Source organism: Loxodonta africana, chromosome 2, assembly GCF_030014295.1.
Source record: "Loxodonta africana isolate mLoxAfr1 chromosome 2, mLoxAfr1.hap2, whole genome shotgun sequence".
NCBI classification, from domain to species: domain Eukaryota; kingdom Metazoa; phylum Chordata; class Mammalia; order Proboscidea; family Elephantidae; genus Loxodonta; species Loxodonta africana.
Genome location: NC_087343.1, coordinates 79,437,902 through 79,462,311, shown reverse-complemented (window position 1 = coordinate 79,462,311; position 24,410 = coordinate 79,437,902). Strand labels below are relative to the sequence as shown.

Below are 24,410 nucleotides of genomic sequence, written 5' to 3'. Positions count from 1 at the left end.
TAGATATTTCTAAGCTGTGCTCCTTTGGGCTGATAGATAGTGTCTAAGTTCACATATAAAAGAGCAGCGGAGCACAAAATCAAAACTTGGATGTATAGACCTGAAACATTGTTAACTTAATCAGTTAAGCATCTGCAATTTTTGAAAAGTATCATTACTTTTATGGCTTAATTTTATTAATACAACATTAATTTATTTAAATGATATAAAGTAGCAGATTAATGGTTGTTGAATAAGTGAATGAATGAAAGAAGGATATATAACAGGTCAACAAGTTTTTTCTGTAAAGAGCCAGACAGTAAATATTTTAGGTTTTGTAAGGAGCCCTGGGAAACCCTGGTGGCGGAGTGGTTAAGAGCTACCACTGCTAAGGTCAGCAGTTCAAATCCACCAGCTGCTTTTTGGAAACTCTATGAAGCAGTTCTACTCTGTCTTACAGAGTTGCTTTGTGTCAGAATCCACTCGACGGCAACGAGTTTTTTGGCTTGGTAAGGAGCGCTGGCAGTGCAGTGGTTAAAGCACTTGGTTGAAAGGTTAGCAGTTTGAACCTTCCAGCCACTCCTCAGGAGAAAGTTATAGCAGCCTGCTTCCGTAAAGATTTACAGGCTTGGAAATCCTGTGGGGCAATTCTCCTCTGCCCTATGGGGTCGCTCTGAGTCGGAATTGACTTCAATGACAACAGGGTTTTTTTTTTTTTGGTGGGCATATGGTCTGTGTTCTAAGACTCAATTTTGACATAGTACAAAAGCAGCAACAGACATTTAGAAATGAATAGGCATTGCTGTGTTCCAATAAAGTTTTATTTACAAAAAAAACAGTGGCAGTCCAAATTTGGCCGTCGGCTGTCATTTGCCAACCCATGATATACAACAATCAGTACTTTAAAGAAATCATAATGTGCAGAAGATAGGTGTGTTTTCCATAGAAAGTATAAATTTTTTTTTTTTTAATTTTGTGCTTAATTATGTGCAGGTAACATATCTTGGAAGAGAGCTTTTAAAATATGTTTCTGAAGAAGTACCCATGCCTCCAGAACCAAACCTGGTACCGCAGCAATGTCGACTTTCTCTTCGAGGTATGTGCAGACCAACACCCATTTCTCAACTGTGATATAAAAATACCCAGACCTACTGAAGAAACTCTCATTTTTTTCCAATCAGTGAAATTCATATAACATAAAATTAACCATATTAAAGTGAACAATTCAGCAACATTTAGTACATTCACGGTGTTGTACAACCACCATTGCTACTCAGTTCCAAAACATTTGCACCATGCAAAAGGAAACCTGAACCCATTAAGCAGTTACTGTTTATATCCTCTTCCCCAGACCCTGGCAACCACCAATCTGCTTTCTGTCTCTCTGGATTTATCTCTTCTAGATCTTTCACATAAATGCTTTCAATATGTGGCCCTTTTGTGTCTAGCTTCTTTCACCTGGCATGATATTTTTAGGATTATCCATGTTGTAGCATGTATCAGTATTTCATTCCTTTTTATGGATAAATAATATATATATGAGCCCTGGTGGCACAGTGGTTAAGTGCTGGGCTGCCAACTGGTAGGTCAGCAATTCAAACTCACCAGCCACTCTGCAGGAGGAAGATGTAACAGTCTGCTTTTGTAAAGATTTGCAGCCTTGGAAACCCTATGAGGCTCTGTCCTCTCAGGTCGCTATGAGTCAGAATCGCCTCATATATATGTGCATGTGTTTGTGTATATATAATATATATGTGTGTGTATATAATGTATATATAACAGTACATACACATATATATATATGAGTTGATTATTGTAGCACAAAAATGGATATCACATTTCTTTATCCATTCATCCATTGATGGGTATTTGGGATGTTCATAGCTCTTGGCTGTTGTGCATGGTGCTGCTATGAACATGCATGTACAATCGTTAGAGTACTTCTTTTCAATTCTTTTGGGAATGTATATAGAGTATATTGCTGTGTGTATGGTAATTCTATGTCTAACTTTTTGGGGAACGACCAAACTGTTTTCCATAGTGGCTGTGCCATTTTACTTTCCCACCAGTAATGCACCACAGTTCCAATTTCTCCGCATCCTCACCAACACTTGTTATTTTCTGTTGTTTTTGTTTTTAATTATAGCATTCCGTTTTTAACCACAGTGGACTCTAGAATTTAAGAAATGACACCTTCCCTCACAGTTCTTTTTTCTAAATCTATGCTGTGCTTACTTTGAATAGATTTCTTTTAAGTGTCATATAAGGGAAAAAAAGTATGTTTCTCCTTCTTGAAGGCATGATTTGGTTAGTTTTCCACATTTTTTAAAAGCAAGTACTAAAATAAATCTTTGCTTATTAACATATGCTAATATGCTTTATCTGATGGAATAAACCTCAGCCTGACAAAACAGAAGAAGATATAGTCTTCATCGGTGAGTGGCAGCTTTTGAAATGATCTGGGAAGGGGCAGCACACATTTCTGAAAAACTGACACAGGTGATGTTATGGTACCTTCCTCTGCTGCAGTGCCACCTCTCTTTCCCTTAGTGTCCCTGTCTCAGACTGGTTAGTCAATGTAGGCAGGGACAAGGATTCTGAACTGCTGCTTCTGTTGCCTGTAATATGAACAGTTTCTTGTTACTAATTTCTTCCCTTTAGATATTTCAGAAAATGTTAACACTTATTTCAGAACTGTGGAGATGCCAGTGTGCTAAATAGCTTCTCAGTCCTTGGCCTCAAGCTAAGAATCTACAGACAGGTCCCTGCTGGTATTCTGTAGACTGATGTTGGAATTTTGTTTCAACCTCCTTGATTTAGGATTCTTTTATACCTGATTTTGTGATACCTGAAAGAAATACAAAGACTTGGCAAATTAGGAAAATGTAGACTAACCCTCTTGCAAGCAAAGCATTTAGAAGAGAATATTGCTCTCTCTTCTGCGTTTCAAAATATGACCATAGAAGTCATGGCTCTGACGCTGTAGAGACCAGAACGTCTAAAGGAAGGATGAGTCCCTGTGCTTTGTTAGACTACCTCAGATCACCAGCATAATCTGTTCTCTTAAGCTTTTTATGATCACATTCTTTAGAATATTGCTTTTGTCAGGAATAAGGGGAACTAGAAAGAGGTATTTACATTTCTCATGACTAGGGTGATCATGTATCCTGGTTTGACCAGGAACTTCTCTGCTGATTCAGCAGAGCTATTAGTAGCACTCCCTTTTACTTTCAGAAGTACCCTGTTTAGATGACCCAGCACAAGAACCAAGCAAAAACATATCAGAAAAAGTGAAATTTGGACAGGGTAAAAATAAAAGAAAAAAGAGAAAAACTTTACAATTTCATTTACTTGTATAAGAAGTGTATTGTTGTTAGTTGCTGTCAACTCAGTTCTGACTCATGGTGACACGTGTGCAGGAAGCAGATCACCAGGCCTGTCTTCTGAAGCATCTGCACGGGTCTGAACCACTGACCTTTTGGCTAGTAGTCAAGTGCTTAACCATTTGCACCACCCGGGGATCCCTAAGAAGTATGTAGACTCTAACATATTCCTGTGCGAAGAGATGGTCAAGTCTCATGCATATCACCGTGTATTATAAATAATTGGTGGTCACCTAGCCTTTCTCCCTTGCCAGACTGAGAAGATATTTGAGAGCAGAGAGGCATTTATAGGCTCTTGCTTTCTATTATATTCTCCCGTGCCTGCAACGCAGTAACTTCCCAGTAAATGTTCATTGAATAATGCTTATTAAATAAGCGAATGCGTGAATGAAAGCATGAATGATACGAAGGGCTGGTATTTTAAAACGGGATTTACTTGCGATTGACTATCCTAATAGGTGGCCATGCCTAGATCTTGTGGCTATAATTGAATTTGTGGTGAAGAATTCAGCAAATGGTAAAAGGGGTTTCGTTTGGTTAATATTAACTCCCTTATCTGAATTCGCTGCTTCTAATTTTGAGATCCGAGAGTGATGGCCATCCACATTTTCTCAACTAGGAAATTTAAAAGAGAGCTGTCATCATCAGTAACCTTCTGTCATTCTCTCTCTGTGTCTCTCTTGCCTTTAATCTGTGCCGTTTATCACTGGGAGGGAAACTATAATGGAAAATCGAGCTAGAGAGGGAGTAGATGCAGCCAGAGGCTCTAGTTTCATCATCCGCGGTGATGAGAAGAGAGTAGTATCACTACAAGGGCTATCTCTAGAGTAGAAGGAGGGCACACAGTCTTTGAAACCTTGGGAAACCTTTGAAAACTAGAAGGGCCCTAAGAGGTCAACAAGTGCATTTCTGTCCCCAATTTGCAGATGAAGAGTTTAAGGCCCATAGAGGCAAGAATGATAGAAAAAATATAACTTAAAAATCATTGGCTAAAAGAAAGATTTTTGGTGAAAATGTATATTCTGATAGTACCAAGGTGAATCAGCTTCTCATGCAGCAAAAGGTAGAGTGGGTAGAAGTAGCACAGCACCAGGAAGTAAGAAACCAGGGATCTTTCTCCTAACAGCCACCTGGTAATAGGTAACTTTGGCAAAGTTGTAACTTCTTTAAGCCTCAGTTGCCTCTTTGAAATGGGAAAAGCAGGCAGGCGCTGGACCAGTCGCTCTCTGTAGGCCTACATCAAAGTATGTTCCAAAACAGATGATGGGGTTTTGATGATGATGATGATGATGATGATTAAAAAGAGTTGGAATAGGTAGACTATAAGTCATATTTTGGGTGCCTGCTAGGTGCCAGGCTCTGTGCCAAGCGTCTCAGAGGTCCAAAGGATAATATTAATTTTTATCTAAAGGCTTTCTTATGGCTTTTTTTGCCATCCTAGCAGCATGGTTAGTAGTGGGAGAGTCTTTCCGAGCCTCTTGGCAGAACAGAGGTTCGGATGGGCAGGCCATGTGGAGAAGGCCGCTATGAAAACTTCTACCATTTTCCCGCCTCTGGTAATAGACAGCAGGCCAGAGGCAGAGGTTCACTTTTATATTCCATTCTAAGAAATGTGAAGAGGAGATCAAAGGTAGGCATGAACTTTGGTTGTCCTTTTCAGTTTCTATGAATGAATGTTTGCTATGTTTAGTTGACAATAGCTAAAATTTTTTGAATGATTAATATGTGAGCTACATGTTTACCTAATTATCTCATTTAATCTTTACCCCTGTTTTAGAGATAGAGAAACTGACCCAAGGTCTTATTGCCTAATAAGTGACAGGACAGAGGACTCAAACTGACTCCAAAGCCTGAAACACTACACTGAAACTTGGTCACCTGAGATACTCTGGCAAATAAGGTGGGGGTGGTTTCATGATCAAATACCCTTGGGAACTGCATTCTCTATCTTCCCTTCCTAAAGAGTATGGGTTACAGTAGTATAGTGAAGTCTCTGAAAAATCATAAAGAAATCTCTTTAGCTTTGTTTAACCAGAATGTCCTAAACTTAATTATTTGCTGGCTATTAATATTTCATGGCATAAATAGCAGCAGCCTAATATCTCATCTATTTCTACATATCGTTTTGGTTGTATGAGATCAAGAAAATCCTGAGTCATGTAGATAAATGATAAGAGTTTTTAACCTTGCCATTTTAAGACTTTCTTCAATGAATCAGAGACGGGTGGAAGAGCTTTATTTTGAGTTACACACAAAAACTATTTAAATTGGTAACTCAAGTCAATGTATTACTGGATTCCAGAGTGTTAAAATATGGTAAATTAACATATTTAAGGGTACATAAAGGAGCCCTGGTGGCACAGTGGACAGAGTGCTTGACTGCTAACCAAAAGGTTGGCAGTTCAAACCTACCAGCCAATCTGCAGGAGAAAGATGGGGCAGTCTGCTTCCATAAATATTATAGCCTTGGAAACCCTGTGGGGCAGTTCTACTGTGTCCTATAGGGTTGCTATGAGCTGGAACCAACTCAACGGCAGTGGGTTTGGTTTTTGGTTTAGGAGGGTACGTACTGTTTTTAATTAAAGATTTTTGTCTTAGGCTGGGTTCTCTAGAGAAGCAAAACCAGTAAAGTGTGTAAGCATATATAGAGAGAGAGATTTATATCAAGGAAACAGCTCACACAGTTGTAGCAATTGGAAGTCCCAAGTACGTGGATCAGGATAGAGACCTTTCCCAATTCACAGAGCCACAGAAGCTGGTGAACCCAAGATTGTCAGGTGGGAGAGCAGGGCTCCTGCTCACAGGCTGTGAAGGTTGAGGAATCCCAAGGTTGGCAAGCAAGACCGCAAGGTTTCTCCTGATTCACGCAGCTGCGGGAGCTGCCGAACCCAAGATTAGCAAGTCAGGGAGCAGGACTCTTGCTAGCAGGGTGTGAAGATCCACAGATCCCAAGATGGACAAGTACGTTGCTAGCTCAAGTCCTAAGAGCTGGAGGTCAGACAAGAGACAGTTGCTGGATCCAGAACAAGCCAGAAACCTTGGCAAGGTGAGCAGGAAGGAGATAGGCAGCGGAATACAGAGAGATGAAGGCTGAGGGGGCGATGAGCTGCCACAGGCTGCGCCCTCTGCTGGTACCACTCAGCAGATTCCATCATGGGGGTGATCACATATCAAATTTCAACAGGGAAGTGATCACAACATTATACAACTGCTGCAACACTGAAATCACGGCCAGCCAAGATGACACATAATCTTAACTATCGCAATTTTTAAACATATAAATGTAACATTTAAAAATGAAATTCTGTTGATGAAATGTTGATAAAACCCCTGAAGCATCCATTATCTCCACTGTTCTTTTAAGCTTTAAAATGGAGTGAATCTATGGTGCATTTTCTCTGTTGAAAATTTCACTACTTCCTCCCAAGCCTGTGTCTTTTCTGCCTAGTTGGCTGTAGTTCTTCTGTGTTATTGAGGGGATCATCACTGATTTTTTTTTCGGTATAGACTAGAAGGAAAAAAATGAACATCCATAACCACCTACATAATTTATGACCATTATATGCAGACATATTGACATATTTTTCACAAAGGGCTTAAAAAAAACTGTTTAGATCCCTTTTCATTATTTACCTAGCAAGCCAGCTTTATGTATTTATGTCTCCTGTCACCATAGTACCAAGACACTGAAAACACATTAGGCTAAACGTATTCATCTAAGTAAAGAAAGAGTATCTCCTGAAGTCTTTCTTTTCCCAAGCCATCATTTAATGCACACTAATTACATATTTTCTTTTATGGGTCCCTAACATAATTCATTTATTTGAAAATAGGGCATGCTTTTCCAGGAGAAAAATAGACTCTCACATGTAATAAAATGGTCCTCAATCTACTGATAATCTGTTGTAAACAAATGACTTTAGTTTTCTTCATTTCAGTGCTGCTGTTATGCTTCATTTCACTATAAAAATAAATGTAATGGAGCGCAAACATTCACAGATGCTTCTGTTTTATGTGGTTAAGAACTACTTAAACCTAAAACACACAGGGAAGATGGGTGCTTGATAACAGAGCGGAAGGTGTTCTTTCAGCTCTCATTTACAACTCTTGTTGCGTTTTCATTATTTTAATCTTTTTTTTTTTTTAATCATGGTGTCATGATTAATTCTCCTTTGTCTCAATTCACAAAGTAGAACATATATCAACTGATACGGAAGGAAAGAGAAGAAAACTATGTATTTGTTCAGCATCTGCCATGTGCCAGGTTCTCTGCTAGGTTATCTTTGTAAATACATTAGGCCTTTAAAGAGCTTCACTTAGTAGACCTCTTAAGTTTATTTCTTTACAACCAAATGCCCAAAAAGCCTGAACCCCCTGCATGTAAAATCAAAAAACCTGAAACCGATTAGGTTTAGGGAACCACCTATTAGATTTCAGTTTTCTTAAGGAATGAGGGCTTAAATAATTTTAAACTTCTAAGTGTAATATCAGGTCTGTTTATTCAGCCTAGTATAATTTTTGCATTTTATCAATGCAAATCTATATCAAATTGTTAATTTAGAATTAACTATCAAATCATGTAATACTCCGTCACCATGCTTATTCTTTTCGTTAGCTACTGAGTCAGCCCCGACTCATGGTAACCCCATGCACAATAGGATCGGACAGTTGAGATCCATAGGGTTTCACTGACTGATTTTTTGGAAGTATATTGCCAGGCCGTTCTTCCTCATCCATCTTAGTCTGGAAGCGCCACTGCAACTTGTTCAGTATTGTAACAACACCCAAGCCTCCACAGACAGACAGGTGGTAGTTACGCTTGAGGTTCATTGGCTGGAATTGAACCTGGGTCACCCACATGGAAGGCAAGAATTCTGCCACTGATAGTACTACTGCCTCATACTTATTCTCTAAAACCCAAACCAAACCCATTGCCACTGAGTCAATTCTGACTCATAGTGACCCTATAGGACAGAGTAGAACTGCCCCATAGGGTTTTCAGGGAGTGCCTCGTGGATTTGAACTGCCGACCTTTTGGTTAGCAGCTGTAGCACTTAACCTCTACCCCACCAGGGTTTCCATATTTATTTATCCTAGAGAATTCTTATTCTCTTAGGATCTGTTTATTTTAAAAAAAGGTATTGAACTTTCTATTAAAATTGCCATAATAGGGCACATATATCTTGTAACCATCTATTGAAATCATTGTCAGTTATTTTGCTTTTGAATGGAATTATATTTCCGATTCAGAAAGAGAATCTATAAATATGTATGTTCATTTACACTTAAAACCACAGTAAGCAAACTTTTATTCCATAATCCTAATGAAGTGTGAAATGCTTAGTTGGTAAGCACAAGTTCAGGAATCTGAGTTCAGTAATGTCAGAGTTAGAAGTGAACTTTATGTATCAGCTAGTCTTGGGCCTATGTATAGAGGATGAAACTGAGAGCCAGAGCAGTGTAATATGTTAAATGTGGGGAGTTCATAGATTAATAATGTTTCAGAAGTGAACCCTCAGTTAAAAGAACAAATCTGTTTATCTTTGCTTTTGAACTATTAAGAGAAATTATTTTTAAAACATTAGAAGAAAAAGGAAGAGTAAAAGTTAAAATTATTTTGAACCTAACTAATTTGTTATTTTGAGGTGTTAACTTGGCCAACTAGATACATGAATAGTTGGCATGAGCCCATTCTTTTGCCTAATAAAGAATCTGGCAGTTTAGTTTAAGTAGAATTGTGCAGAATGTCTGATATTTTGTAATACTACCTGAGGAAGATTTGTTCCCCACCCCCTCATGCATTAGCAGAATGGCTCCTTAGCTCTGCAGTTCTTCTTGGGGTGAGGGACAGCCACAAGGAGACTCAGACATCTACATAAATGCTTATTTTCCCTTGCACTGAGTTGCTGATGTGCTACTGTTTGGAAATTTTGTTTAGGATCTCAGAGGCCATTGACTTTGTCTAAGGAATCTACCTTAAGTAAAAGTGAAAAATAAAAGGGTTTTTACTCACCTTCCCGAAAATGGAGTGGTTTGGTGGTCTTCACAGTTGCTGATGGAAAGACTCTCCTTCACAAACCTACAAATAGATGTCCTTGGTTATCATTGCAAAGATGATGGTTATTTGACTAAAGAAGAGATTAAATTACTACTTCTCAGGGTTCTAATTTGTTTCTCCCTACCTTACTCACAAAAATTCTTTCAGAGGTAGAACTTTTTTTTTAATCTTCCTAGTCTTCCCTATCCCTTTTGGATTCCAGAACCAGGAGGTTCCTGGGCCCCTTTACTCAGAACTAGACCTTCAAGCACAATTCCACTTAATCCTCCCCACAGGATAGACTGTGAATTTTACTGGGAAAAAACAAATAGTAGGTATTGTCAGACTGCTTAAGTATATGTGTGTGTGCACACGTGTTTGTTCTTGGTGTTATAGCATTTTAGCTGTCATCTTCAGTGCTAGTTTATATCTTCCAGGTCACCTTATGGCCCAAAATAGCTATGAATCTCCAGCCATCACATACACGTTCTCAGCATCAAAAAGATGGAAAGTAGGGAAGCAAAAAACAGCTTTTCTAGCTGTCTGTTCCACTTAACAACTTCACAGAAGTCTAACACAATGCTTTGATTTCTATCTCATTGGCTAGAATTTAGCCACATGGTCACTGCTAGCTGCAGAAAGGCTGGACAATACAGTTTTTCCACTTGACACATTGCTGAGGATTTTGTAAAGGGCAAAAACGGAAGCAACTAACAGTTTCTGCCAAAAGTTCTTTCTAGATGTTGTTGCTATTGTTAGGTGCCATCGAGTCGGTTCCAACTCACAGCGACTCTATGCACAACAGAATAAAACACTGCCCGGTCCTGCGCCATCCTTACAATCCTTGTTATGCTTGACCTCATTGTTGCAGCCACTGTGTCAACCCACCTCGTTGAGGGCCTTCCTCTTTTCTGCTGACCCTGTACTCTGCCAAGCATGATGTCCTTCTCTAGGGACTTGTCCCTCCTGACAACATGTCCAAAGTATGTAAGATGCAGTCTCACCATCCTTGCCTCTAAGGAGCATTCTGGCCACACTTCTTCCAAGACAGATTTGTTCGTTCTTTTGGCAGTCCATGGTATATTCAATATTCTTCGCCAACACCACAATTCAAAAGCATCATCTCTTCTGTGGTCTTCCTTATTCATTGTCCAGCTTTCACATGCATATGATGCAATTGAAAATACCATGGCTTGGGTGAGGCTTACCTTCGTCTTCAGGGTGACATCTTTGCTCTTCAACACTTTGAAGAGGTCCTTTCCAGCAGATTTACCCCATGCAATGCGTCTTTTGATTTCTTGACTGCTGCTTCCATGGCTGTTGATTGTGGATCCAAGTCAAATGAAATCCTTGACAACTTCAATCTTTTCTCCATTTATCATGATGTTGCTCATTGGTCCAGTTGTGAGGATTTTTGTTTTCTTTATGTTGAGGTGTAATCCATACTGAAGGCTGTGGTCTTTGATCTTCATTAGTGAGTGGTTCAAGTCGTCTTCACTTTCAGCAAGCAAGGTTGTGTCATCTGCATAACGCAGCTTGTTAATGAGTCTTCCTCCAATCCTGATGCCCCGTTCCTCTTCACATAGTCCAGCTTCTCGTATTATTTGCTCAGCATACAGATTAAATAGGTATGGTGAAAGAATACAACCCTCATGCACACCTTTCCTAACTTTAAACCAATCAGTATCCCCTTGTTCTGTCTGAACAAGTGTCTCTTGATCTATGTAAAGGTTCCTCATGAGCACGATTAAGTGTTCTAGAATTCCCATTCTTCGCAGTGTTGTCCATAGTTTGTTATGATCCACACAGTCGAATGCCTTTGCATAGTCAATAAAACACAGGTAAACATCCTTCTGGTATTCTCTGCTTTCAGCCAGGATCCATCTGACATCAGCAATGATATCCCTGGTTCCACATCCTCTTCTGAAACCAGCCTGAATTTCTGGCAGTTCTCTGTTGATATGCAGCTGCAGCCATTTTTGAATGATCTTCAGCAAAATTTTGCTTGCATGTAATATTAATGATATTGTTCTATAATTTCCACATTCAGTTGGATCACCTTTCTTGGGAATAGGCATAAATATGGCTCTCTTCCAGTCAGTTGGCCAGGAAGCTGTCTTCCGTATTTCTTGGCACAGACGAGTGAGCACCTCCAGCATTGCATCTGTTTGTTGAAACATCCCCATCGATATTCCATCAATTCCTGGAGCCTTGTTTTTCACCAATGCCTTCAAAGCAGCTTGGACTTCTTCCTTCGGCACCATCGGTTCCTAATCATATGCCACCTCTTGAAATGTTTGAATATCGACTAATTCTTTTTGGTATAATGACTCTGTCTATTTCTTCCATCTTCTTTTGATGCTTCCTGCGTCGTTTAATATTTTCCCCATGGAATCCTTCACTATTGCAACTCGAGGCTTGAATTTTTTCTTCAGTTCTTTCAGCCTGAGAATCGCCGAGCATGTTCTTCCCTTTTGGTTTTCCATCTCCAGCTCTTTGCACATGTCATTATAATACTTTACTTTGTCTTCTTGAGAGGCCCTTTGAAATCTTCTGTTCCGTTCTTTTACTTCATCAATTCTTCCCTTTGCTTTAGCTGCTCGATGCTCAAGAGCAAGTTTCAGAGTCTCCTCTAACATCCATCTTGGTCTTTTCTTTCTTTCCTGTCTTTTCAGTGACCTCTTGCTTTCTTCATGGATGATGTCCTTGATGTCATTCCACAACTCGTCTGGTCTGTGGTCACTAGTGTTCAATGCGTCAAATCTATTCTTGAGATGGTCTCTAAATTCAGGTGGGATATACTCAAGGTCATATTTTGGCTCTCGTGGACTTGCTCTGATTTTCTTCAGTTTCAGCTTGAACTTGCATGTGAGCAATTGATGGTCTGTTCCACAGTCAGCCCCTGGCCTTGTTCTGACTGATGATATTGAGCTTTCCCATCATCTCTTTCCACAGATGTACCAGCATCACAGCAACACACAAGCCCCCACAGTACAACAAACTGACAGACACATGGGGGTCTTTCTAGATAGTGTTATGAACTGAATTGTATCCCCCCAAAATGTATCAACTTGGCTAGGTTGTGATTCCCAATGTTGTGTGATTTTCCACCATGTCGTCATCTGATATGATTTTCCTATGTCTTGTAACTCCTACCTCTATGGTGTTAATGAGGCAAGATTAGAGGCAGTTATGTTAATTAGGCAGGACTCAATCTACAACATTAGGTTTTGTGTTAAGTCAATCTCTTTTGAGATATAAAACAGAGAAGCGAGCAGAGAGACAGAGGGACCTCATACCACCAAGAAAGCAGTGTCGGGAGTAGAGCACAGTCCTTTGGACTTGAGGTTCCTGCACTGAGAAGCTACTATACCACAGGAAGGTTGATGACAAGAACTTTCCCGCAGAGCCAACAGAGAGAGAAAGCCTTTCTTTCCCTTCAACTGGTACCCTGAATTGGACTTTAGCCTCTTAGACTATGAGAGAATAAACTTCTGTTTGATAAGGCCATCCACTTATGATAATTTTGTTGTAGCAGCACTAGGTGACTAAGACAGAATTTGGTACTGGCAATGGGGTGCTGCTCTAACAAATACCTTTTGAAACTGTGAATGGGTAGAAGGTGGAAGAGTTTTGAAGTGCCTGATATTAAATGCCTAAACTGTTTTGAAGAGGCTGTTGGTGGAATTATGGATGTCAGAGACAATTCTGGTGGGGACTCGGAAATGAGGAGAGCTGTTACACTGGAAATGGCACAGATGGCAAGAAGCAGGGCAGAGAAATGGCAACAGCAGAGAAAGGGCAGCAGCAGAACCAGGAAACAAGCACAAGACAGTGCTGGAGCTGACCCACAGAGCGAGAGAGCTGAGCACCTTCCAGCTGAAGTTTACTGGCAAAGCAGGGTGCCTCCAGGCATTTATCAGTGGAGCTAAAGAGCTTTGCAGCAGTTACCCCAGCTGGACAGACTCAGGTGGAGAGGCCAAGAAACCAGGAAGCAAAAGCTAAAGAGACAAGAAACCTAGGAAGCAGAGCTGCCTCAGTCTTGTAGGGTAGGGCCATGACCTCTGGGGTCTAAAAGGGTGAAGTCGCCACTCAGAGGGACTAGGAGAATGGGGCTGCCTAAAGCCCAGGAAGCAGAGTTGCCGTCCCAGTGGGCCTGGAAGATAGAGCTGAAGCCCAGGACTGAGGGGCCTTCACTCATAATCCGGAGTGTGTGGCCAACACCCAGAGTTTCGAGGGCCATTGCCTAAATGGTCTCAGAGAACAGGATTATTTTCAAGGCTTGAGGGCTAATGTCCAGTTCTCGCATTAGTAGTGGAAATGTCTAGCTTGTGCCTGTTCCATCATTGTACTTTGGAAGCAGATGACTTGTGATCTGGGTTTCACAGATGAAGAGGAATTTTTAGTTCATTGTGTTCATCAACCTCTTACCTCTCAGGGGAAGAGATGGAAGACTGAAGAAACACATAACTTGCTTGAGATCACACACCAGGTTTGTGGCAGAGTAAATACTAGAACTTTGATCATCCATTTTCCAGTCTAATATTCTATTCAGTAACAAATAGTGATAAAAACAGCTAACATTTATTGAGTGTTTGCTAGATGCCAGGCAGCATGCTAAGCATTTCACATGCAATACCTGATTTAACCCTCACAACTGTTTATTCTCAATTTACTGGAAATTGAGGCACAGAGGACTTTGTAAGCTTCATAAGCTTTGATCATTCTTTTCCTGCCTTTTTGTTTGTTTTGTGGTGCAAATATATAAAACAAAACATTTGCCAATTCAACAATTTCTACATGCACAATTCAGTGACATTGATTATACTCTTCATGTTACACAACCCTTATCCTTTTCCTAATTATTCTACCACCATAAAGGTAAACTCAGCAAAAACTGCTTCTTTACCCCTTCCTTTCACCCCTGGTGTCTTAGGCTGGGTTCTCTAGAGAGGCTATAAATACATATATAGAGAGAGATTTACATAAGGGAAATGCCTCACTCGATTGTAGGGGCTGTAGCATCCCAAGTTCGTGGATCAGGATAGAGGCCTCTCCCGATTTCACGTAGCCACAGGGGCTGGCAAACCCAAGATGTGCAGGTTGGAGAGCAAGGCTGTTGCTCACAGGCTGTGAAGATAAATGAATCCCAAGATCGGCAGGCAAGACCACAGGTAAGCTGCTAGCTGAAGTCCCAAGAACTGGAGGTCAGACGAACAGGAACCAGCTGCAGGATCCAGTATGAGCAAAAGCCCCTGAGCCCTGCCTGAATGCCCCCTTATATTTAATGCAGGCCACATGCCCATGAAAACTCTGCTTCAACTGATTGACTCCTCACAGCAGATCCCATCATGGAGGTGATCACATATCAAATCTCCATAGGGAAGTGACCACAACATCACACGCCTGCCAAAATACTGAGAATCATGGCCTGGCCAAGTTGACACAGAATCTTAACCATCACACCTGGTAACCACTATTATGCTTTGGTTTCTATATATTTGCTTATTTCATGTAAGTGAGGTCATACAGTATTTGTCCTTTTGTCACTGACTTATTTCACTCAGCATAATGTTTTCAAGGTTTATTCATGCTGTGGCATGTAATCAGGACCTTATTTCTTTTTCTCTTTATGGCTAAGTAATATCCCATTGTATGTATGTACCACATTTTGTTTATCCATTCATCTAAGGATGGACATATAGGTTGTTTCCACATTTTAGCTTTTGTGGAAAGTGCTACAATAAACGTTGGTGTACAGGTGTCTGTTTGTGTTCTTACCTAGGATTGGGATTACGAGGTCCTGTGTTAGTTCCATAGGGTTTTTAGTGGGATGTTAGTTCCATGTTTAACGTTTTTAGGAACAGCCAAAGTGTTTTCCACAGCACCTGTACCATTTTACATTCCCAGCAGCAATGGATAAGGGTTCCAATTTCTCCCCATCTTCCCCAGGACCTCTTGTTTTTTTTTTTTTTTTGGTCATTGCCATTCTAATGGGGACGAGGTGGTATCTCATTATGGTTTTAATTTGTATTTCCCTAATGGAGCCCTGGTGGTGCAAGAGCTAAGTACTCGGCTGCTAACTGAAAGGTTGGTGTTTGAGCCCACCCAGCAGCTTCATGGAAGAAAGACCTAGTGAACTGTTTCCATAAAGATTATAGCCTAGAAAACCTGATGGGGCAGTTCAGCATTGTCACTTGAGTTGGCTGTGAGTAGGAATCCAACAACCACAATTTCAGTGTGCTTGCTAGCCATTTGAATATTCTCTTAGATGAACTGTACAAGTCCTTTGATCATTTTTTGTTTGGGTTGTCTTTTTGTTGCTGAATTGTAGGATTGATTTATTTTTAAAAATATATTTTGGGAGGCGGAGCCAAGATGGCGGACTAGGCAGACGCTACCTCGGATCCCTCTTACAACAAAGACTCGGAAAAACAAGTGAATCGATCACATACATAACAATCTACGAACCCTGAACAACAAACACAGATTTAGAGACGGAGAACAACTAATACGGGGAAGCAGCAATTGTTTCCAGAGCCTGGAGCCAGCGTACCAGTCAGGTACGGCACAAGCACAGAGAGCTGCTCCACCCCCCGAACCAACCCCGGGAGGGGGACCAGCCAGTTCCACGGGCAGCGTGGGACGCAGCCAGTAGGAGAAGTCCCCGGGAGGCAGTGACTGGTCTTGGAGCAGAAAGAGCAGCGTCCGAGCCGGGGAACCGTCCTGCAGGAATTTGGACTGGACGCAGGTACGGCATAAACACGGAGAGTTACTCCACCCCCCTGAACTAACCCCGGGAAGGGGCCCAGCCAGGTCGCGCGGGCGGCGTGGGACGCAGCCGGTAGGAGAAGTCCCCGGGAGGCAGCGACTGGTATTGGAGCGGGGAGAACAGCGTCCCAGCCAGGACACTCAGTCACGGCACAAGCACGGGGAGCTGCTCCACCCATCTGAACTAACCCCGGGAGGAGGCCCAACTGGTTCTCGGAGGCGGCACGGCCACGTGGCTGGAGGGACGAGAAGTCCCCGGGAGGCAGCGACTGATTTTGGAGTCGAGAGTGCACCGTCCCAGTAGGGGAGCCTTGACGCTGGGCGTGGGGCTGGAAGCAGAGGATCTGACCGTGACTCCAGCGGGCCAGACCCCCCAGGGGCAATCTCCACACAGCCAGCACACGTAGGCGAGGTGCCCGCGGGAATCTCAGATATAATAGTCATTACAAGCAAGACAAGCAACTCTGGCTATATTCTGAGGTGCTACTCTCCTATCTCTCTGTTCCCTCCCCCACCCTCCCCAGGCGGCTTCATTAACATCTGAATAGCCTGAGCCAGAGGGAGAACTCTGATAGGGATCTGACTGCATTTTTTTTTTAGCGGATTTTCTGGAAAAACTAGTTTCCCAGTGATGGCTCGGAGACAACAATCCATATCAAACCACTTAAAGAAGCAGACCGTGACAGCTTCTCCAACCCCCCAAACAAAAGAATCAAAATCTTCCCCAAATGAAGATACAATCTTGGAATTATCAGATACAGAATATAAAAAACTAATTTACAGAATGCTTAATGATATCACAAATGAAATTAGGATAACTGCAGAAAAAGCCAAGGAACACACTGATAAGACTGTTGAAGAACTCAAAAAGATTATTCGAGAACATAGTGGAAAAATTAATAAGTTGTAAGAATCCATAGAGGGACAACATGTAGAAATCCAAAAGATTAACAATAAAATAACAGAATTAGACAACGCACTAGGAAGTCAGAGGAGCAGACTCGAGCAATTAGAATGCAGACTGGGACATCTGGAGGACCAGGGAATCAACACCAACATAGCTGAAAAAAAATCAGATAAAAATTAAAAAAAATGAAGAAACCCTAAGAATTACGTGGGACTCTATCAAGAAGGATAACCTGCGGGTGATTGGAGTCCCAGAACAGGGAGGGGGGGACAGAAAACACAGAGAAAATAGTTGAAGAACTCCTGACAGAAAACTTCCCTGACATCATGAAAGACGAAAGGATATCTATCCAAGATGCTCATCGAACCCCATTTAAGATTGATCCAAAAAGAAAAACACCAAGACATATTATCATCAAACTCACCAAAACCAAAGATAAACAGAAAATTTTAAAAGCAGCCAGGGAGAAAAGAAAGGTTTCCTTCAAGGGAGAATCAATAAGAGTAAGTTCAGACTACTCAGCAGAAACCATGCAGGCAAGAAGGGAATGGGATGACATATACAGAACACTGAAGGAGAAAAACTGCCAGCCAAGGATCATATATCCAGCAAAACTCTCTCTGAAATATGAAGGCGAAATTAAGATATTTACAGACAAACACAAGTTTAGAGAATTTGCAAAAACCAAACCAAAGCTACAAGAAATACTGAAGGATATTGTTTGGTCAGAGAACCAATAATATCAGATATCAGCACAACACAAGGACACAAAACAGAACGTCCTGATATCAACTCAAATAGGGAAATCACAAAAACAAATTAAGATTAATTAAAAAAAAATAAAATAAATACACATAACAGGGAATCATGGAAGTCAATAGGTAAAAGATCACAATAATCAAAAAGAGGGACTAAATACAGAAGGCATTGAACTGCCATATGGAGAGTGATACAAGGCGATATAGAACAATACAAGTTAGGTTTTTACTTAGAAAAATAGGAGTAAATAATAAGGTAACCACAAAAAGGTATAACAACTCTATAACTCAAGATAAAAACCAAGAAAAACGTAACGACTCAACTAACATAAAGTCAAGCACTATGAAAATGAGGATCTCACAATTTACTAAGAAAAACGCCTCAGCACAAAAAAGTATGTGGAAAAATGAAATTGTCAACAACACACATAAAAAGGCATCAAAATGACAGCACTAAAAACTTATTTATCTATAATTACCCTGAATGTAAATGGACTAAATGCACCAATAAAGAGACAGAGAGTCACAGACTGGATAAAGAAACATGATCCGTCTATATGCTGCCTACAAGAGACACACCTTAGACTTAGAGACACAAACAAACTAAAACTCAAAGGATGGAAAAAAATATATCAAGCAAACAATAAGCAAAAAAGAAGAGGAGTAGCAGTATTAATTTCTGACAAAATAGACTTTAGACTTAAATCCACCACAAAGGATAAAGAAGGACACTATATAATGATAAAAGGGACAATTGATCAGGAAGACATAACCATATTAAATATTTATGCACCCAATGACAGGGCTGCAAGATACATAAATCAAATTTTAACAGAATTGAAAAGTGAGATAGATACCTCCACAATTATAGTAGGAGACTTCAACACACCACTTTCGGAGAAGGACAGGACATCCAGTAAGAAGCTCAACAGAGACATGGAAGATCTAATTACAACAATCAACCAACTTGACCTCATTGACTTATACAGAACTCTCCACCCAACTGCTGCAAAATATACTTTTTTTTCTAGCGCACACGGAACATTCTCTAGAATAGACCACATATTAGGTCATAAAACAAGCCTTTGCAGAGTCCAAAACATCGAAATATTACAAAGCATCTTCTCAGACCACAAGGCAATAAAACTAGAGATCAATAACAGAAAAACTAGGGAAAAGAAATCAAATACTTGGAAAATGAACAATACCCTCCTGAAAAAAGACTGGGTTATAGAAGACATCAAGGAGGGAATAAGGAAATTCTTAGAAAGCAACGAGAATGAAAATACTTCCTATCAAAACCTCTGGGACACAGCAAAAGCAGTGCTCAGAGGCCAATTTATATCAATAAATGCACACATACAAAAAGAAGAAAGAGCCAAAATCAGAGAACTGTCCCTACAACTTGAACAAATAGAAAGTGAGCAACAAAAGAATCCATCAGGCACCAGAAGAAAACAAATAATAAAAATTAGAGCTGAACTAAATGAATTAGAGAACAGAAAAACAATTGAAAGAATTAACAAAGCCAAAAGCTGCTTCTTTGAAAAAATTAACAAAATTGATAAACCATTGGCTAGACTGACTAAAGAAATACAGGAAAGGAAACAAATAACCCGAATAAGAAATGAGAAGGACCACATCACAACAGAACCAAATGAAATTAAAAGAATCATTTCAGATTATTATGAAAAATTGTACTCTAACAAATTTGCAAACCTAGAAGAAATGGATGAATTCCTGGAAAAACACTACCTACCTAAACTAACACATTCAGAAGTAGAACAACTAAATAGACCCATAACAAAAAAAGAGATTGAAACGGTAATCAAAAAACTCCCAACAAAAAAAAGCCCTGGCCCGGACGGCTTCACTGCAGAGTTCTACCAAGCTTTCAGAGAAGAGTTAACACCACTACTACTAAAGGTATTCCAAAGCATAGAAAATGACGGAATACTACCCAACTCATTCTATGAAGCCACCATCTCCCTGATACCCAAACCAGGTAAAAACATTACAAAAACAGAAAATTATAGACCTATATCCCTCATGAACATTGATGCAAAAATCCTCAACAAAATTTTAGCCAATAGAATCCAACAACACATCAAAAAAATAATTCACCCTGATCAAGTGGGATTTATACCAAGTATGCAAGGCTGGTTTAATATCAGAAAAACCATTAATGTAATCCATCACATAAATAAAACAAAAGACAAAAACCACATGATCTTATCAATTGATGCAGAAAAGGCATTTGACAAAGTCCAACACCCATTCATGATAAAAACTCTTACCAAAATAGGAATTGAAGGTAAATTCCTCAACATAATAAAGGGCATCTATGCAAAGCCAACAGCCAATATCACTCTAAATGGAGAGAACCTGAAAGCATTTCCCTTGAGAACGGGAACCAGACAAGGATGCCCTTTATCACGGCTCTTATTCAACATCGTGCTAGAAGTCCTAGCCAGGGCAATTAGGCTAGACAAAGAAATAAAAGGTATCCAGATTGGCAAGGAAGAAGTAAAGTTATCACTATTTGCAGATGACATGATTATATACACAGAAAACCCTAAGGAATCCTCCAGAAAACTACTGAAACTAATAGAAGAGTTTGGCAGAGTCTCAGGTTATAAAATAAACATACAAAAATCACTTGGATTCCTCTACATCAACAAAAAGAACACCGAAGAGGAAATCACCAAATCAATACCATTCACAGTAACCCCCAAGAAGATAAGATACTTAGGAATAAATCTTACCAAGGATGTAAAAGACCTATACAAAGAAAACTACAAAGCTCTACTACAAGAAATTCAAAAGGACATACTTAAGTGGAAAAACATACCCTGCTCATGGATAGGAAGACTTAACATAGTAAAAATGTCTATTCTACCAAAAGCCATCTATACATTTAATGCACTTCCGATGCAAATTCCAATGTCATATTTTAAGGGGATAGAGAAACAAATCACCAATTTCATATGGAAGGGAAAGAAGCCCCGGATAAGCAAAGCACTACTGAAAAAGAAGAAGAAAGTGGGAGGCCTCACCTTACCTGACTTCAGAACCTACTATACAGCCACAGTAGTCAAAACAGCCTGGTATTGGTACAACAACAGACACATAGACCAATGGAACAGAATTGAGAACCCAGACATAGATCCATCCACGTATGAGCAGCTGATATTTGACAAAGGACCAGTGTCAATTAACTGGGGAAAAGATAGCCTTTTTAACAAATGGTGCTGGCATAACTGGATATCCATTTGCAAAAAAATGAAACAGGACCCATACCTCACACCATGCACAAAAACTAACTCCAAGTGGATCAAAGACTAAAACGATAAAGATCATGGAAGAAAAAATTGGGACAACCCTAGGAGCCCTAATACAAGGTATAAACAGAATACAAAACATTACCAAAAATGATGAAGAGAAACCAGATAACTGGGAGCTCCTAAAAATCAAACACCTATGCTCATCTAAAGACTTCTCCAAAAGAGTAAAAAGACCACCTACAGACTGGGAAAGAATTTTCAGCTATGACATCTCAGACCAGCGCCTGATCTCTAAAATCTACATGATTCTGTCAAAACTCAACCACAAAAAGACAAACAACCCAATCAAGAAGTGGGCAAAGAATATGAACACACATTTCACTAAAGAAGATATTCAGGCAGCCAACAGATACATGAGAAAATGCTCTCGATCATTAGCCATTAGAGAAATGCAAATTAAAACTACGATGAGATTCCATCTCACACCAGCAAGGCTGGCATTAATCCAAAAAACACAAAATAATAAACGTTGGAGAGGCTGCGGAGAGATTGGAACTCTTATACACTGCTGGTGGGAATGTAAAATGGTACAACCACTTTGGAAATCCATCTGGCGTTATCTTAAACTGTTAGAAATAGAACTACCATACCACCCAGAAATCCCACTCCTCAGAATATACCCTAGAGATACAAGAGCCTTCACACAAACAGATATATGCACACCCATGTTTATTGCAGCTCTGTTTACAATAGCAAAAAGTTGGAAGCAACCAAGGTGTCCATCTACGGATGAATGGGTAAATAAATTGTGGTATATTCACACAATGGAATACTACGCATCGATAAAGAACAGTGACGAATCTCTGAAACATTTCATAACATGGAGGAACCTGGAAGGCATTATGCTGAGCGAAATTAGTCAGAGGCAAAAGGACAAATATTGTATAAGACCACTATTATAAGATGGTGAGAAATAGTAAACCTGAGAAGAACACATACTTTTGTGGTTACGAGGGGGGGAGGGAGGGAGGGTGGGAGAGGGTTTTTTATTGATTAATCAGTAGATAAGAACTGCTTTAGGTGAAGGGAAAGACAACACTCAATACATGGAAGGTCAGCTCAATTGGACTGGCCCAAAAGCAAAGAAGTTTCCGGGATAAAATGAATGCTTCAAAGGTCAGCGGAGCAAGTGCGGGGGTCTGGGGAACATGGTTTGTGGGGACTTCTAAGTCAATTGGCAAAATAATTCTATTATGAAATCATTCTGCATCCCACTTTGAAATGTGGCGTCTGGGGTCTTAAATGCTAACAAGCGGCCATCTAAGATGCAGCAATTGGTCTCAACCCACCTGGAGCAAAGGAAAATGAAGAACACCAAGGCCACACGACAACTAAGAGCCCAAGAGACAGAAAGGGCCACATGAACCAGAGACCTACATCATTCTGAGACCAGAAGAACTAGTTGGTGCCCGGCCACAATCGATGACTGCCCTGACAGGGAGCACAGCAGAGGACCCCTGAGGGAGCAGGAGATCAGTGGGATACAGACCCCAAATTCTCATAAAAAGACCAAACTTAATGGTCTGACTGAGACTGGAGGAATCCCGGCGGCCATGCTCCCCAGACCTTCAGTTGACACAGGGCAGGAACCATTCCCGAAGACAACTCATCAGAAATGAAAGGGACTAGTTAGCAGGTGGGAGAGAGACGCTGATGAAGAGTGAGCTAATGATATCAGGTGGACACTCGAGATTGTGTTGGCAACTCTTGTCTGGAGAGGGGGTGGGAGGATAGAGAGAGAGGGAAGCCGGCAAAATTGTCAAGAAAGGAGAGACTGAAAGGACTGACTCAAGACGGGGAGAGCAAGTGGGAGTAGGGAGTGAGATGTATGTAAACTTATATGTGACAGACTGATTGGATTTGTAAACGTTCACTTGAAGCTTAATAAAAGTTATTAAAAATATATATATATATTTTGGACATTAGATTCTTAACAGAAAAATGGTTCCCCAAAATTTTCCCCCAATCTGCAGGTTGTCTGTCCACTTTGTTGATAAAATCTTTTGATGAACAGAAGTATGTAATTTTTATGAGGTCCCAGTTATCTATTTTGTCTTTTGCTGCTTGTGATTTTGTTGTTGTATCTATCTGATAATCCACTGTTAAATACTGGGTCCTGCGGCCATGCCGCTGTGTTTTCTTCTAAGAATTTTATGGTTTTAGCTTTGACATTTGGGTCTTTAATCTACTTTGAATTAGTTTTTGTTATGATGTGAGACATGAATCATGTCTCATTCTTCTATATGTGGAAATCTAATTTTCCCAGCACCGTTTATTGAAAAGACTCTTGTTTCCCCCATTGAATGGACCCAGCACCCTTGTCTAACCTGTCTTGTTTTTCAGATCACAAGGAGGTCTCTCAATCCCAGGATCAGCCAGTGCTGGTTTATAACTTTGTCTCAGGCTCGGAAAATGTAGTGAGTGAAGACCGTCCTGGTCAGTAAACCTGTTATGTGTGCCCTAACATAGACTTGACTGGGGTTTATGATTTGTAATTAAATTTAAATCTTCCATTTTAAAAGTCAGTTTTTAACTTGGTGGCACTTCTTTAAACAGGAACTTACAGAGAGCCAATGCAGAGTAACCCACATTATCTACAAATAAATGAAATACTATTAATCAGCGATCAAGAATTTCTCCCATGCCATATAATGGATCAGCATTGGAAGTTCTATGCAGAATGTGAGGAACTAACATTCTAAAGCCCTGTGTTCTTACTTATATATTAGGTATTTGTTCATATTAATAACATTTCATATTTTGTCTTGTGTGGTCTGGTGTGCCTATTTTAACACATACTACATGGGTTTCTACTTAAGACATATGTTTACTATTGCAAGAAAAATATAAATCTTCAAACTATTGTAGTAGGATTAATCCTTTCTTGCCATTGAAATAAAAGCATTTTTGAACTAGATCAATTGACTCTCTGGCTTTCTTTTTACTAACATAATCTTAAAACTAACCTTTCAATCAACATCTTTACCTTTGTATAAGTAACAGTTATTTCTTAATGGAAGCAAGAATGCAAATAGAAGGCCCAGATAAGGTGAATCTACTTAAAACAAAAATTTAAAGTCCCAATACCTCATCCCAATTTATTTCAAAATGTGTCTTGAAATCAAGATGTAAAATTATGAAATAAGTTTAAGTTTCATAAAATTTAGTTTATATAGAATTTTAAATGTACTAAGTCCTAGAACAAAGAATGAATATAGTGTTGGTTTGGGG

The 24,410-nt window shown here is 40.0% G+C and overlaps 1 protein-coding gene across 1 annotated transcript in view; it reads left to right on the top strand.

Annotated features, from left to right (window-relative positions):
* The window catches only part of ANKRD31 (ankyrin repeat domain 31), a 168,002-nt gene extending 144,040 nt beyond the window's left edge, over window positions 1–23,962 (top strand). The window contains exons 25-27 of the mRNA XM_064273145.1: window positions 973–1,075; window positions 3,214–3,285; window positions 23,736–23,962. Coding sequence (XP_064129215.1) covers window positions 973–1,075; window positions 3,214–3,285; window positions 23,736–23,881 — 321 coding nt within the window. The 3' untranslated portion in view covers window positions 23,882–23,962. The remainder of the gene's footprint in view (window positions 1–972; window positions 1,076–3,213; window positions 3,286–23,735) is intronic.
* Window positions 23,963–24,410: the final 448 nt, after the last annotated feature.